This window comes from Glycine soja, chromosome 9 (assembly GCF_004193775.1).
Source record: "Glycine soja cultivar W05 chromosome 9, ASM419377v2, whole genome shotgun sequence".
Lineage (NCBI taxonomy): Eukaryota > Viridiplantae > Streptophyta > Magnoliopsida > Fabales > Fabaceae > Glycine > Glycine soja.
Genome location: NC_041010.1, coordinates 4,905,001 through 4,923,737, shown reverse-complemented (window position 1 = coordinate 4,923,737; position 18,737 = coordinate 4,905,001). Strand labels below are relative to the sequence as shown.

Here is an 18,737-nt window from a genome sequence, read left to right as displayed (position 1 = left end):
GAAATTAGAATGCGATTTTGTTTTAAATGAAGGGTTCAGATTTTTTATCCTCCACTAAACAACACTGCAAACCCACCCCAAACCGCCACAAACCATCTCGAAACTCATCACAAACCACAATGAAAAATACCACAAGTCACTACGAAACCCACCACCAACTACCATCGTGAACTTACCACAAGTCATTATTGCAAACCCACAACAACGACTACAAAGCTTCCTCTCTTTCTTAGATCAAGAAACCACATTTATTGTCCAATATTTTTCTTAAGTTTCAATAAACATATTTAAAGGCAGTTTTTAACCGCCATTAAGCAAATAGCCAAAAATCACAATAAATTAGTAATAACAAAAATAATGACATGTCATCATTTAATAGTGTAAATAAACGACATGGACTAAAATCTTATAAAAAAAATCTAGATATTTTGACCAATCAAAATTTTGTTTAGGAATTAAAATAAAAAAATTTGAAAAAGTTCAAGACAAAAAACTTAGTTAACCATTTCCATTTTGTACATACTTTCATGATACAAAATAACAAACTAACACCACTATATAACCTCAATTGTAAATCTTCTCCGTCATTTTCCAATCTCCTACAAAAAGGTCATGTATAACCAAATCAATAGCAATAACCATGGCCAAGGAGGGTTGCTCATTATATACAATTCTCTTTCTCTCATTCACATTAGGTAATTTTGTAACACACTAGTACCATTTAATAACAATAGTGCTTATAAGTTATAATAACATTGTGCATATCCAAAACTAGTCACAACTCATTGATCACAGAGTGTATCGTGCATAAGTTAAACTTCTTTTGCACCGTGCAAAGTTTTATGGTTGATGGTGGGATTTACTATTAAAAAATATGTTTGGATGGTCTTTGTTCGGTGTGGAATGTAAATCTGACGGTCATAAAACTTCCACATAATGCAAGTATTGCTGACGGTCACTTTTGATTTTTACAATTGCAAATTCTATCATAAACATAATTTAAATCCAATATTTTTTGTCCTATCACTAAGTCATTGTTGGTTCTAAACAAATCAAAAAGATTTATTAAAAGATTGCATATTGACTGAAATATGTGATCGTCTTACAAACGAATATATCACTCAACACTTTTAGTCTTTTCTCTTAAGGTATACAAGACATTTTGACAGCTTATATATTTACTATAATTTACAGAAAGCTTTACAAGAAAAAATGATTCGCATAGATTATTTGTACCTTATTTCTTCAAAGTTCGTTCTATATATGATATTCATTTCTAAGTATTTGTTGTGTCACAACGGTTGAATTCTTCACTCTATTCTTCGTCTAAGTCCATTGGCACGTCTTTTCTTTATGCAAAGTCCACATTGATAGGATAATGTGTATTGTATTTCAATAAAGAAGTCATTTCTTTCATCATAACAAGTCTACATCAACAAAGCACACATCTTGATGAGGATCAACTTCTTTCATATTGCATTGGAACATTTAAAGCTTGCATTAAATACACCTCCCTTTTTCATGCAAAGTTCATACTAATAGGATAATGCATTTTATATTTTAATAGGAAAGTTACTTATTTCATTATAGTAAATATACATCAACAAAGCACGTCTTTTGATGAGGATCAATGTCTTTCAGAATGTGGACTTTATTTATTCTTTTAGGACTTTGACATATCTTGAGAGAATGTTTTTTGCATGAAAGATTTTGAGACACAAGTATTAAATGAAGATTTTAAATTCACTACTTAAATGTTATATTAGATCATCGATCACGTCGTCTTAAACTTTAGACACCCAAAAAGAGATCATGATTTGATAGGATATTAGATATAACTTTTATTATTTTTATTTATTTACATTTAATCAAAATAATTAACGACATCAAATTTCAATAATATAATTTTATCAATTATTACACGATTTTATAATTTACAACTAAATAATATCATCCACGGAGTTTCGAACAAATTATTAAAGAAATTAAATCTGTAATTTATAACTTTCCATTTTAAACACACTTCACACTTTCCATTTTAAACACACACACTCAAAAGATATAAACATTAATATGAAAGTTACAACATTAGGTAATTAGGAGATATCCATGAAATTTCGAACAGATTATTAAAGAAATTAAATCTGTAATTTATAACTCAATTAGAATAAAATTAAATCTGTAATTTAACACTTTCCATTTTAAACACACTTCGCACTTTCCATTTTAAACACACACACACTCAAAAGATATAAACCTTAATATGAAAGTTACAACATTAGTTAGGAGATATCCATGGAATTTCGAACAGATTATTAAAGAAATTAAATCTGTAATTTACAACTCAATTAGAATAAAATTAAATCTGTAATTTATAACTTTCCATTTTAAACACACTTCACACTTTTTATTTTAAACACACACACACAAAAGATATAAACATTAACAATTAGAATAAAATTAAATCCGTAATTTATAACTTTCCATTTTAAACCCACTTTCACTGTACTAAATACACTAACCATGACCATTATATACCTTCAGCTGAAAAAGCTTCGTCGTCATTACCAACCTCCTACAAGCAGATCAAACGTATTAACCATAGCAATTGCAGCAATCATGGTCAAGAACCTTTGCTCTCTATATGCCATTCTCCTCCTCTTATTAACATTAGGTAATTTTTATAACCCGCTACCATTTAACGATACTGCCTATAAGTTATTATATAATAACACTTCTTACGTAGAGCTACTTAGTACTCGTTGATATGGCTTAACTATATTTTTTCCCTGAAATTTATTTGTTTTTCTTCCTAAAAAAATTTGTTTGACTTTTCATCTTTGTAAAATTCTTTGTCTTTCTTATTTATATATATAGTTTTTATAATATTTTACTCATTTTGAATTAGTCCTTTTAAAAATATTTGATAGTAACTAAAATCAAATGATCTATATGTTATAGGGAATAAAGTAAAAAATAAATATATAAGAATTAAAATAAAATATCAATAACTTAAAAAATATATAGAAACAAAAGTCTATTGATGTTATACCTAGATTTACTTCTAATTTGTAATATGTTGCATGATATGGTTGTTGTGACAGGAGATCTGATGGCTACGGTGGTTGGTGATAGGTGTAAGACAGATTTGGGGGTTTGCCCCCCAAAAAATGGTTGTAACGAGAAGTGCTCAAAAATTCATCAAGGTGGTCAGGGAATTTGCGACGAGAACAATCTTTGCATGTGTAACTTTGATTGCAAATTATGTGACGTGGTTATGTCTGATCAACTATTAGGTTGCACTGACATTTCATGCACTTCTGAGTGTGCTGCCAAGTACCCTGGGAAAGAAGCTACTGGATATTGTGTTGGCTTTGGAGAGCCCTATACTAATTGTCACTGTCAGTACCAATGTTAATTAGTGTTTTTCGACGAAGAAAATTAAATAATATTATTATGTTATAAATTTTATAAAAAGAATTAAGTATCCCTTTTCACTTGATTCTTTTAAATAGGTTTATATAACCTTCTAGGATTTTGTTTTCTTGCTGTCTTTTTTATTTAGATGAACAGTTGTTCTTGCCGATCCTAATAAAATAATATTTGAATAATATTTATTTAGTTGCACTTTTTATATTTGTTTAATAATACTTACTTTAGGTACTATTGAATAGTCAAATAGGATTGCCGTATTATTTAAAGAAAAAAATGGTTATACACGGTTTAGAAATAACACTAAAAAAAAATTCAAAGAACATGATAAATTTATTACTTTTTAAAATAATTATGTCAAAGTAATTAAAATAATGATTTATAATTAAATAAAAATGTAAAATTATACATTGATATTAAACTCTTGTTTATTTCAATATATTTTTGTTAAAAATATAAATAGTCAAATATTATAAACAAAATTATATTGATCATTTGAATTGACTTTACTAGATAATCGAAATAGGAACAAAAATATGTCGTTTGCTTTTCAATTATTTAAAGCTTTTGTTTTTAGTTCCTCAAATTAATTAAAGTTTTTCGGAAAGTGGATTTGTTGTTATTTTTGTTTTTTGGCGGTTAATTTCCGACTGTTAACACCGTCAGAAATTACTTGGCTAAAGTAGTTAATTGCTTTTAAACATTTATGTCGGTTTATAACGGGGAGAGAGAGGTTCTTCACACTCTGGAATATCAGATCCAAACATCCCGAGTTCTCCATTCGCACTTGAATTTCAGATTCGTAATTTCAATTTCATGTTCTTTGTGCAACTAGGTTTTCCTAGATCTATACACTACGTCAATGGGGTGAACCGATCGGCGTCGGACGCGCAGTATCTGGCAACCGGAGTAAAAATTGAATATTTTTCAATATATGCATGACTTTTAACATACTTAAAATGTCTAGTGATTATTTAACCCACAATTCACAAGGATATTCAATTCATCAGATACATATAAAATACTAATTTAAAATTTAAATACTACAAACACTATACCTAAAAACAATCAACATAAAGTATTGAATTAGTTAAGGTATATACATTAGTTTATAGAGTAATTATTCCTATAGATTTAATTTTTTTTTTATTAAAGTTTAATAATAATTTCAATTATCATAGTCAAGTAAATTAAAATAATCAATATTTCTGTTTATAATATTTGACTATTTATGTTTTTTTAACAAAATTATATTGAAAGAAATAATTATATTCTAGTTTGACTATTCAAATAATATCAAAATTCTATATGACTATTCAAATTCAAATAGTACATAAGTAATTTTTATTTTAAAAAAATAAAAAATACAATTAAATAAATATTATTCAAATATTATTTTATGAGGGTTGACAAGAACAATTTTTTATCTAAGTAAAAAAAGATATAATTATAAAATAAATTAATACAAAGTTATTTATAGAGGCCCTTCGGTCCTAATTATAAGACTCAAACTAAAATAGTTTTAAAAAAACATGAATTTAAAGTAATGTTTGACTTTTTTTATATGTTTGATTTTTTTGTAAAGTAATTATTTTTAAACTAAAATATCTCCAATAAAAAGAGAAATTTTGATGACAAATAATTAGAAGAGTTAGAAAAGAGTACTAACTGTTATTTCTAACAATTAAGAAAATGTAAAAGACAGAACCAAAGTTTATTAGTAACACTTTCTTCAACCGTCTTTTCTAAAACTCTTTATTATTGTTAAAATTTATGGGATCATTTATCATATGAATCAAACAGATAGAATATGTGGACCAATTGCAGTGAAATTATTAATAAGTAATTTTGAGTTTCAACCATATCTCTATCAACATGTTTCGAAATTTTAATGCATGTGTGTAATGCGTTCAAAAGATATAAACATACAACAATCTTTAATATAAAGTTACAACTTGCAACTTAAGGGATATTCAGTAAAAAAAAAAAAAGGCATCAAGGGATATCCGATGCGGTTTCAAACAGGTTATTAAAGAAAATAATCCAAAGAGTAACAATTAGAATTGAATTAAATCTATCATTTATAACTGTCCATTTTAAGCACACTTTCACGGTGCTAAAGAACAAACCATCTATGAATTTGTTTTATTACTATCTTTTTTACTTAGATAATAAATTGTACTTGCCAATCCTCTTAAAAATACTATATTATTAATATTTATACAATTGTATTTTTATTTTTTTTAATAATACTTACTTAGGTACTGTTTGAATATTAATAATGAAACAGAATTTTGGTATTATATTCAAATAATCCAAAGTGCAACTATTAGAATAGAATTAAATGCGCAGGTACTAATGAACAAACCATCACCACTATATAACTTCAGCTGAAAAACTTCTTTGTCATGAACAACCTCCTACAGAAAGATCAAACATATATTAACCAAAACGATTGCAGCGACCATGGCCAAGAACATTTGCTCTCTATATGCCATTCTCCTCCTCTCATTAACATTAGGTAATTTTGTAACACGCTACCATTTAACGATACTGCTTATTATAAGTTATAATAACTTGCATGGTTTGAAATTGAGATTGCAGTTGCGGCCATTGTGGTGGCAGGTATTGGGGCTTCTGCCATGAGAACTGTGGCTGTTATGATGGAAAATTATTATATGTTTGCACTTAATGTAAAAAAATAATTTTACAATTATTTTAATTATTGGCACATCTTTAATCTATAATCTATAACATATTTCATTTTATGATTTGGTACCTTAGCATCCCATAAGGCCTAACACATTTGACCATTGACATTTCGAAGTTCAAATTAAAAGATTGAAATCTAGATTTTATTTTATTTTTACAAAACAAGTGGGAAAAGAACCGTGTTAAGGCTCTGTTGCGGGTTTAATGCACATTTCCAATGAGATGCATTGGTGCATTTCATGTGATTTAAAATCACCATCCAACATGCAATGTGCTTATAATAATGTAGAACTAGTTAGGACTTATTGATATAATAATAATATACTAGTTTGTAATATATATGTTGCATCGATCATGATCATGATCATGATAATGGTTGTTGTTGTCACATGCAGGAGATCTGATGGCTACGGTGGTTGGTGATAGGTGTAAGACAGATTTGGGGGTTTGCCCAGCAAAAAATGGTTGTAACGCGAAGTGCTCTAAAATTCATGAAGGTGGTCAGGGAATTTGCGAGAACAATAATCATTGCATGTGTAACTTTGATTGCAAAATATGTGACGTGGTTTTGTCTGATCAACTATTAGGTTGCACTGACATTTCATGCACTTCTGAGTGTGTTGCCAAGTACCCTGGGAAAGGAGCTACTGGATATTGTGTTAGCTTTGGACAGCCCTATACTAATTGTCACTGTCAGTACCAATGTTAATTAGTATGTTTCGCCGAAGAAAATACCATAATATTATTATTAATTACATTTTATAACAAGAATTAAGTATCAATTTTATTTGATTCTTATAAATAGGTTTATATATCCTTCTACCATTTTGTTTTCTTGCTATCTTTTTTATTCTTATAAACAGTTGTTCTTGCCGATCCTAATAAAATAATATTTGAATAATATTTATTTAGTTGTACTTTTTATATTTTTTAATAATACTTACTTTAGGTTCTATTGAATAGTCAAATAGGATTTTGGTATTATTTAAAGAAAAAAATAGTTATACACTGTTTAAAAATAACATTGTAAAATTAATAGGATTATCTAATATAATTTATTATATAAGATAAATTTATTGATTTTTAAAATAATTTAAAAATTATTTTAGACTAAGCATTAAACTCTTGTCTATATCAATATAAAGGAATACAACTTTGTGGAACTTTTTTTTATCTACATCTTAAGATCATTTTATTCTTATTCTTAATAATATTAAATTAGTAATAATAATTAATCTTCTTTAATTATGTAGAATAAAACTAACTCACTAACCAAATTTAAGTAACTATCCACTAATCACTCTTCACTTTCATTGAACAATTTTATCTTTAAACTATTTCTTAGAGTTTTCATTTTTCTTTTAAGTTGCATTAACTTCTCACTATTTTTATATTATTAATTTTTTATTCTATAAATTTTTTATTAACTGTATTTAACTTCTATTTTTCATTAAATAACCATGTAAAATTATTTTAATATTTATCTTAAAAGTCATATTAACAATAATTTTTTATCACATAACTATGTAAAATTATTTTGCATCGATAATGAAAATGAAAATGAAAATTAAAATAACCGTAAATACATGATGAAATAAGTTTAGAATTTAAAGAATTTAGAACAAGACAAAAAGGCAAAGAAGCAATGCATTTAAAGGATAACATGAAGGCGGTTCGAAAGAGACTCTTAAGGCAAATTGTAACAATTATATTAACTCAATTTATTAATTTATAACATTCCATTTTAAACACACTTTACTTGCGGTTTCAAATAGGCTTTTAATGAACATAGTCCAAATTTTAACTAAATTTTTAGTCTTAAACTTTTTCAAATTTTAAATTTTAGTTCATAAACAAAATTTTAACTGATCAAAGTATTGTTAAAGTTTTAGTCCTTGCTGTCTATTTACACCGTTAAAGGATGAGGTGTGACTATCTTTGTTATTTTGTTTTTATTTCTGTCAATTTGCTTTGTGGTGGTTACAAACTGCCTATAAATGTTTGCTGAAGCTTTTAAAAAGTTTTAAATCCTATCCCACTTTCTCAGTTCTCACTCTGAACTCCATTGCAACCTACCTCTCTCACTTGATACTTTTGTCACTGTCGTCGTCAATGCTGCAGTGATACCAAAGCTAACAATGGCAGTGAAGCCTCCACCACTTTCAAATACACTACATCTTCATATTCCTCGACCACCTCCAAAGAAAACAAAAACAATTTTAGATGCAAGAAACCAAAACAAAACAGAACACAAAATTGTTTTAGATCGAAAGTAAGTCTCCATTTTCAATCTAGATCTCTATTGTGATACACCTTATAAACGAATAAGGGTTCAGACTTTGAAAAGAATTCAAAAATTAGAATGCAATTTTGTTTTAAATGAAGGGTTCACATTTTAGATCCCTCACCAAAAAACACCGCAAACCCACCCTATACCACTGTGAACCACCATGAAACTCATCACAAACCCACCACAAAGCACAACGAAAAAGATTGCAAGCCACTACGAAACCCACCAAGAGCCCACCACAAGCCATTATCTGAACCCTCAGCAACAACAACACAACAACAAAAAATCTTCCTCTCTTTCTTAGATCTTGAAACCACATTTATTGTCCAATATTTTTTAAAGTTTCAATAAACATTGAAGTATGTCTAAATTTAAATATGCTTAAATATGCTTTTGATCCTTAATAAATGTTTAATTTTTGTGTTTGTTCCTTGTTAAATTTTTGCTTTGCTTTCCATTACTAATAAAACAACACTTTATTTTTTTATCCTTCATATTTTATTTTAGTCCCTAATAGATTTTAAAATTTTGTGTTTATTTCCTAATAAATTAACAAATTCTATTTTAGTATGTACTAATAATAAATGTAAAATATTTATCATGCAGCAAATATAAAGTTTGTTAATTTATTAGGGACTAAAAAAAGTGTCAAAGATCAAAAATAAAATTATTGTTTAATTAGATATTTATCGCAAAATAAAATTTTATTATGGATTAAATACAAATTTGAATATTTATTAGAGATTTAAAACATATTTAAACCAATTGATAATTATTAAAATTAAATATTTTAATCCATGTATTAAATTCTGTGGTAAAAAATAAATATATTAAATTTAATATGTCAAATATTTATAAAATTATTAATTATTAATTATTATTGGAAGGAAAATTATGATTTTTAAAATAAAATTTTAAAGCTTATGGTATTAATTTTCTCTAGATTTTAAATTGCTGAAATAGATAATATAATATAGATTATTAAGAAGCAAAATAATATATATGTGCATAAATTATTGATATGTATATATATATATATATATATATATATTAAATTTAATATTCTAAATATATGTAAACTTAAGAATTATTAAAAATTAATATTCTAATACATTTATTAAATGTGATATACTAAATAATTATAGAATTAATAATGATCAAATGTAAATATTCTAAAGCATTTTTCAAAATAAAATTTTAATTATAATTTAATATTACATTATCTCTTATCTATTTAATATTCTCTAAATTGTAAACTGCTCAAAATATTTTAAATCTAACCTTTTAAATATTGAAGTAAAGATAAAATCAAATAAATAACTATTGTAAAATTTAAAGTTTGATCCGACAACTCTCAATAATTTAAGTGACATAACGTGAACCACTATTTTAAGGTTAATGTTTGGAGCCAATGGCTCTAACAACTTTAAGTAAAATTTAATTGTATATATAAATTAATATTATATTATTACTTATCATATTAATATTCTAATACATTTATTAAATGTGAAATACTGAATAATTACAGAATTAATAATCATCAAAAGTAAATATTATAAAGTATTTTTCAAAATAAGTTTTAATTTTAAATTAATATTATATTATCATTTATCATATTAATATTCTCTAGATTTTAAACTGCTCAAAATATTTTCAATCGGACGACTCAAAATGTTAAAATAAAGATAAAATCAAATAAATGACTATTATAAATCTTAAGTTTTGATCTAACAATGATTCAAGTGACAAGATTAGATCAACTACTATTTTAAAGTTAATGTTTAGAGCCAATGGCTCTAACAACTTTAAGTAAAATTTAATTATATATATATATATATATATATAAATTAATATTACATTATTACTTATCTATTAGTATTCTAATACATTTATTAAATGTGATATACTAAATAATTATAGAATTAATAATGATCAAAAGTAAATATTCTAAAGTATTTTTTAAAATAAAATTTTAATTTTAAATTAATATTATTATATTATCACTTATCTTATTAACATTTTCTATATTTTAAACTGTTTAAAATGTTTTTGATCTAATACCTAAAAATGTTGAAGTGAAGATAAAATCAAATATACGGACTATTATAAACTTTGAAGTTTTTTATCAGAGGGCTCTTGATATTTAAGTGACAAAATCAGATCAACTAGTATTTAAAGTTGATGTTTTGAGCCAACAGCAGAGAGAGATTTACAGACTAAAAAGGAAGAGATCAAATATTCCAAAACAATTGCAGCGACCATGGCCAAGCGTTGCTCCTTATTTGTCATTCTCCTCCTGGTATTCACAATAGGTATTTTTGAAACACGCTACCATTCAAGGATAGTGCCTATAAGTATAAAACCACTGTCCTTAATTATGTAGAACCATAGCTAATACATATACTGATACCACATATATATAGTGATAGTTTTTTAATTCTAATTTCTAATATGTTGTTGCATCATGGCTAACAACAGGAATTCTAATGACTACGGTGGTTGGTGATAACAATTGTAAGAAAGATTTGGGGGTTTGCGAACTCGAAGATGATTGTCAGTCCAAGTGCTCTAAAATTCATAAAAATGGTCAGGGGATTTGTGAGCGCAATAAAAATGGTGTTGGGGCCAATAATAGTTGTACTTTTTGTTATAATTTAGGGTGGGTAAATGGACTCAGGTCCATGAATTGACCCGCGGGGCCCGCGGTCTGTGCAGGTTACGGACTAATTTTTTTAAACGGTCCATGGTTATGTCATATTTTTTGGCCCGCCCCGCTTAACCCGCGGACTATGCGGGTTTGGCCCGCATGCGGGTTTGATTTGTATGACCCTCATCCAATTATATTAGGTTTGATTTTCTCTTTTTCACTTTTAAACTTTTCTTTTAAATAACAGATCAAGAAATATATTAGATAAGATAAAGATTTAAAGATAAAAATAAAAGATTTAAATTAAAAGATGATAAAGATAAAAAATGATAAGATAAGAAAAATAAAAGATAAAAGATTAAGATAAAAAAGATAAGTGATAACATGCTAAAAATATTCATTTTTTGATATTTTGTTGATCTTTTTTCTTTTAATATATCTTTTTCATATCTGCAAGCCATAAATAATAAAAATATCAATTCTTATCATTTAAGCTAAAAATAATTGTTAAATAAATATTTTTAAAGATATTTCAATATATTTTTATTATAAAAAATAACTCACATAATATCTTTCTGCGGTTTTTCTCCCCCACGCACTCAGACATGCGCGCAAGTCATACTACTCTTTCCCTCTCACAAGGAAAACAAAACACGACTCACACTCACGCAGTCATGCGACAAACCACCATGCAAAGTACATATCTTTTCTCTCTAGAATTTGTTTTTATGTTAGAGATGTTTAAATTTCATATTTTAAATTTATTGCTTGAATTTTCTTTTGTTAAGACATTATTTATTTTATTGATGTAATTGACTAATTATTGAGATTTTATTTACATTTGTATTGAACTTAATTTGATTGTATTGTATTTTTATTAAAATTGAAATTCTTTTAAAACTAGGCCCGCGGACCAGTCTGTTTGACCCGCGGGGTCTGTGGGGCGGGGACGGATCAATTTATTTGGTCCGTGTAAGAAGCAGAGCGAACTGACCCGGTCCGCTGCCAATGCGGACTTATGCGAGCGGACCTTACGCGGAGCGGGCCAGCCCACTTACCCACCCTACTATAATTACAATATGTGTGTCGAAGTTATACCATTTTTATTAGGCTGTGATGACAAACTATGCAATTCTGAATGTGTCGCCAGTCTCCCAGGCAAAAAATTTACCAGCGTATGTACCGATGAAAGGGAGTGGTTAATTGGAGGAGATTCTCTTTTTGTTTTTCCAGCAATAACAAACGGATGACAACTAAATTAGATGTTGGATCCAGGTCAAGTAACAAGTAAAGTCTTGAAAAAAATATTTTTTGCCTAATTTTTTTTAAGACATTCTTTCTATCTTTTACATTTTTATTTATTTTATCTATCTCTTCCATCCACCAAAATAGGATATGTGTAACTGATCATTATCCATGCAAAATGATCAGATTTAAGAAAATTGATTAATTTAGTTGATACTAATAAATTTTGTTTTAAATATATATTTTTTAAAATTATCATTATCATTAATACTCTCTCCTCTAATTATTTCTCATTACAATTTTTCTTTTAATTTAAATACTTTAATCTCAAAATGATTAGGTAAATGTTAATATCAGTAACCTAAGAACACTCGTTGAGAAATTAAAAATAGAAAGTTTTTTATTAGGCAAAATTGTTCTCTCCTTAATTTTTTTATTTTTTATTTATTAACTAATGCCCTTAGAATACTCGTTAAACAAATCAAATAATTAATAGAAAAGAACATTATGACTGAAATCTAATAAAAGAATTAAAACTACTTTCAATTCGAGTTTTATAAATAGGACAGAAACAATATATATATATATATATATATATATATATATATATATATATATATATATATATATATATATATAACCTTTTATGAATTTATTTTATTACTATCTTTTTTACTTTGATAAAAAATGTTCTTGCCAATCGCCATAAGAAATAATATATGAGTAATATTTATTTAATTGTATTTTTATATTTTTTTATTAATACTTACTTTATGTACTATTTGAATGTCAAATAGAATTTTGGTATTATTTTAAAATATTTTTGTTAAACTAGAATATAATTATTTATTTCATAATATTTTTGTTAGAAATGTAAATATTATAAACAAAATTATATTGATTATTTGAATTGAATATATTATGATAATTGAATTTATTATTAAATTTTAATAAATATTTGTTAGAAGTGCATGAATAATTACTTTATGTTGATTGTTTTTAGGTATAATATTTATAGTATTTGATTTTATAATTATTATTTTATATGTATCTTATGAATTGGATATTCATGTGGGTTATGGTTTAAAAAAAAATACTAGATATTTTTTTTTTGGTAATGGAACAGGCAAAGCCCCCCAGAAAGTTAGAAACAACTAGAAACCGCGTGAAAATGGCACAGAACTTACATACGCCAAAACAACATTTGATATAAAATGAGGAGCAACCTAAATAATTTTTTTTTCTAGCTCTTCCATTTTCATTCTGATCTTCCTTTCTTATGGTATTAGTTATCACATTTGAATGAGGGACTGAAAGAAACAATTTTTAATTCGGGATAAAAATTAATAATATCTCAAATTTGAGTAACTAAAGACATATTTAAATGATGTTACTTAAAAGATATTTTCGTCAATATATTTTTGTTAAAAAAAGATAAATAATTAAATATTACCGAACAAAATTATGTTGAATATTGAATTGACTTTACTATGATAACTGAATTCATTATTTTTTTAATAATATAAATATTTTTAGTAATTATTTGAATAATGAATCCAAAAACTATTACATAATTCAATGTTTTTAAAGTCATGCACATTTTGACAATAGTAATAAATCAAATGGAGAGAAATATTGGAAAAATATTTAGTCAAATTTTAAACAAATAAAAATAAAGATTTTAAAAAAGAAGATAGATAATAAAATGACTGGAAAATGTTTTTAAGTCTTTGAATTTTCTTTTTGTTCCCATTTTCTATAAACGTTTCGTTTATAGTAAAATTACTTAATAAGATAATAAATTTATATTTCCTAAATGAACTGTTTTGACCTTAACTACAATAGAGTCACTTTTTTCATAGTAAAATTACTTAATGAGATAATAAATTTATAACTTCCTAACAATATATACGAACCTCACAATAACAGCTTTGACCTTATCTACAATATAATAGAGTCACTTTTAATACAAAATTTGTCTTCTAATACTCTATAATTTTTTAACAATTATAATAATTCATAATTATCAATTAATGATTTTAAATAATATTTGTATTATTATTAATTTTTTATTATAATTTAAATTATTTAATTATACAACTTCATTGAAAAAGCTTCTTTTATCTCGGCAGTACAAAATCGGCTCGTAAGATGAGGATTACTCCCCACTTATATAGTTTATCTCGACACTATCTTCTCGATGTGGGATTTCAACATGCCACATTTTTTTCTCATGGCTCTTCCGGCACGTGGGACTTTCACCCCACCTCCCTTCGCTCATCAAGGCTACCTGCCTAAAACGTGACAATCATATGAATTCATTTAGGATAGAATCTGATATCATAAAGAATTTTATAACAGAATAATTCTGTTTTGTCCTTCATGCTTTGCTAAGGCATAAATATATATAAGAGAGATACAACAAAATCTCTAAGATTCAGCTATACAAATTGATTCTCCAAATAAAACTCTTAAATTAAGCTTAGACTAAAATCAACTTGATTTACATTATCACGGGCTAATAATATGAGATAATTAATATAATAATTACACATAATTTCACACAGATTTTGTTATCTCTCGTCATCTATCATTACCTACCATTAAAAAAGGAGAAGGACGTGGTTCATTGCTCTTGCATTTAGTTGATGATGATCTTTGCAGATCGATCACATGATAAAATATGTTATATATATATATATATATATATATATATATATATATATATATATAATATGTTTTACATAATATGACTATATATATAATATCCATCTTTCAATCATTGGACACTACATGCGACACTTACAAAATATGGTCAGTGGCACTTGAAAATTACAAGCCAACATAGACTATAATAAGAAATTGATATACTAAACATAAATCTTACTAACAAAAAGAAATTTAAAATGAATAAAGAGTTAGAAGAATGCAATGATTTATGATTTATCAAATTAGCTCAATATATGCTGGTTTGATTGGATCTATTTTTTTAAAACAAAGGCTAGCTGAAGGCCTGAAGCAAGAATAGCGCTGAACATCCAATCTACGTTGGTACCTCCACCACTAAACCACTAAACTCTTTTGGGTGCTGGTTTGAGTTGCAAATGATACGCATTGTGGTGATAGATTCCCAAGTGGTTGTCCTCGGTAGTGGCATCGTCTCCAAGAAACTCCTTCCACTCGTATCATAACAGCTTCCGAATGCTCTACTTTTGGTGGCGAATCATCTCGATGTTCATGAGTACTAGAAGCTTAGAGACCTTAATGATGTCATTGTGGTATTGATTTGAAGCTCTCAGCACGAGTTGAAAGGGAAAAGCTTCAATCTCTGTATCAGTGATTCAACATATAAAGATTTTAGTTATTGTGTTTTGGGTTTGGTACCCTTTGTTGGCTTCTTGCTGGTTGCTGCTAGTTTTTTGCTGTTACTGGGATTATAACATTGTTGAGTTCTATTTTAACCATTTTGAGTGGCATGGGTTGATCTGAGAATCAGACTAATGAAATGCTTTGCTTGGATGGATTGGTTCTTGAACATAAGTGATGAAGTACCTCATTGTTATTGTTACCACGTGGATTCTGTCAATAGTGGTGAGTTGTGTGGTGGTGATGGAGCTTCTGTACATGGAGGATTTTGTGTTGGTACTAGAATCCAACAAACATACCCACATGATCTGACATGGTTAGTAGATAACCTTGTCCCTTAAGCATGTGATGCCTGACTGGTGCTTGTGGAAAAATATTTGTTGAGAGAGATTTACCCCTTAAATGGATTTCATACCTTAGGGGATTAGTCCTTGGTTTTAGGTCGAGAGATACCCTGGTTTACACACAAAAAAAGAAAAAGAATCTAGCAGGCATGGATTGTATTTGATATTTGCTTCTACATTTATTGGTTAAGCATTAATGATGTGAGCTTCTGCTTTGGGTGGCGAAGAATTGAAATTGACTTGTTTTGCTTCTGTTTTGAAAGGTTAAGCCTCATGTGTAGCTTTTTCTCTTGATATTTAAGCATTTGTTGCTTTTGACTGACATGGTGGTTAATGCATTGATCATTGTTTTTCTTGCTTCTGCCAAGCAGTGTAGCTTGTTGATTTTGTGGAGAAAATGATAAAAAATAGAGGGAGAGAAGAGAGATAATACGTATGCGGAGGAAATAAAATTATTCTTTTCTAATTCAAATTGTTCTCAGCAGCGATACAATAAATAATAAAAGATAAACTAATTAGATAATAAGATATTAGCAAAACAGAATATTAAAACTAACTTGCTCCTCAAAGATAGGAACTACTTATTGACTAAGCTAATCCATTAAAATTGACTTACTCCTAAAATATAGGAAACCAACTTATTTACTAAATCCTATTGTAAAAATTGAAAAAATAAAATATTATGCAGTTACAAAAGTATATCTTCAACACTCCTCCTTGCTTTTGGAACTGCAAACTTCAATTCATTGTCTTAAGAGTTCAAGTTTGTTGATAGGTAGTGACTTTGTAAACATGTCAGCCAGTTGATCTTTAGATTTGCAGTAAATTAAGTTCACTTCTCCACTTTGTTGCATCTTTATCAAATAATAAACCTTGATGTTGAAATGTTTAGTTTTCCCATGACACACGGGATTGTTTGCAATAGCAATGGCTACTTGATTCTCAACAAAAATTCTAGTTTTGTTCTTTTGAGCAAATAGAATGTTTGGCCTTGTTGTAGTGAGATACATTAGACACCCAATCAAGCTCCCATAATATCCTTCATCAATGTTATCAACACCTTTTTTCTTGCTGAACTTCTCCTTTTGATTCATTGGTGTGCTAACAGATTTGCATTCCTCCATTTGAAACTTCTTCAAATTTTCTTTTGCATATTTCCTTTTTTTCATGTTTAACATTCTTTCAAGATGGCAATGAGCAAGTCTCTTGTACCAGAGTTCCGTGGGTGTGACTTGAGTGAAATAGGTTGTATGCTCCTCCTCTGCTGGATCAAATGAAAAGCTTTTACCTTTCATTTTAACCATTAGAACTTCTCGGCCAGCAATGTCATAGATAAAGCAATGTTGATGTTCAAATGACACTTTAAATCCCTTTTTAATTAACTGACCTACACTTAGCAAGTTTTGGTCAATGTTAGGTACATAAAGAACATCTGATATTAATTTGATACCTGAACACGTTGAAATTGCAACAGTTCATTTTCCTTTTACTGGAATATAGTCACCATTCCCAATTCTGACCTTTGAGACATTAGTTGGCTTCAAATCCTTGAATAAAGTCTTATCATATGTCATGTGGTTCGTACAACCACTATCAATCAACCAACTTTCACTTGATTCACTACTCAAGAAGCATGTGGCCACAAACAGTTGGTCCTCCTCTTCTTGATTAGCAATCTGAGCTCCCTCATTATGGTGATTTTTGTTGGGGCAAATCATCGCTTCATGCCCTATCTGGTTGCACTTGTTACATTTTGCATCTGGTCTCCTCCAACATCTGAAAGGTGCATGACCTTTTTTGCCACAATGCTGACAAGGTGGATAATTTTTCTTTTTATCCTTACCTTTGTTTTGGTTGTTTGCACTATTTTCGCTGCTTGCTAGTTGATTCTTCTTGAAAAAATCCTTTTTGCTTTCATCAACTTCATGATGTTTGGCGGGCAAAGCACCTTCGACAACACGATCTTGCCTCATCAATCTTCGCTGCTCTTGAGCTTGCAGGGCATGTAGCACTTCTGCCAATGTGATTTTCAACAGATCCTTTGTGTTCTCCAATGAAGCTATAGATGCTTTATACCTCTCCAACCGTTACCAAAATTTTCTCTACAATTCTCGAATAAGCAAAATCACTTCCCAACAACTTTATCTTGTTGGCAATACCCAACAATTTGTTTGAATATTCTTTGATTGTCTCTGACTCTTCCATCCTTTGAAGCTCAAATTCCCTCCTTAAATTCAGCACTTGCATGCTTCGTATTCTGTCATCTCCAGCGTATTCGTCTTTTAGATAATCCCAAATTGCTTTGGGTGATTTAAAAGTCATGATTCTGATGAATATCATTTGTGAAACACCAGTGAACAAACATGACCTCGCCTTTGCCTTCTTCATCTTTCTTTCCTTGTGATTTTTAATTTGGATCATGGTGGGATTTTCAGGCAGCGGATATATTTCATAATCCTCTTCCACAACATCCCACAAATCCAAAGACTCCATGTAGGATTGCATTTTCACTTCCCAAAGATCATAATTCTCTCCATCAAAGATTAGAAGAGTTATGTGGGAAAAACTTACTTCACCTTCCATGGTACAGGTCCCATAAGAATAAGGCTCTCGATACCAATTGTTGGTTTTGTAGAGGAAATTATAAAAAAACAGAGGGAAAAAAGAGAGACAATACGTATGCGGAGGAAATAGAATTATT

The 18,737-nt window shown here is 28.1% G+C and overlaps 1 protein-coding gene across 1 annotated transcript; it reads right to left on the bottom strand.

Moving 5' to 3' along the window:
* Positions 1 to 17,511: 17,511 nt before the first annotated feature.
* Positions 17,512 to 18,358, bottom strand: LOC114367763. The gene is made up of 2 exons (XM_028324955.1): positions 18,196 to 18,358; positions 17,512 to 18,095 (listed from the first exon to the last, which is right to left on the bottom strand). Exons 1-2 carry the CDS (start codon positions 18,356 to 18,358, stop codon positions 17,512 to 17,514), a joined length of 747 nt encoding a protein of 248 aa, XP_028180756.1.
* Positions 18,359 to 18,737: the final 379 nt, after the last annotated feature.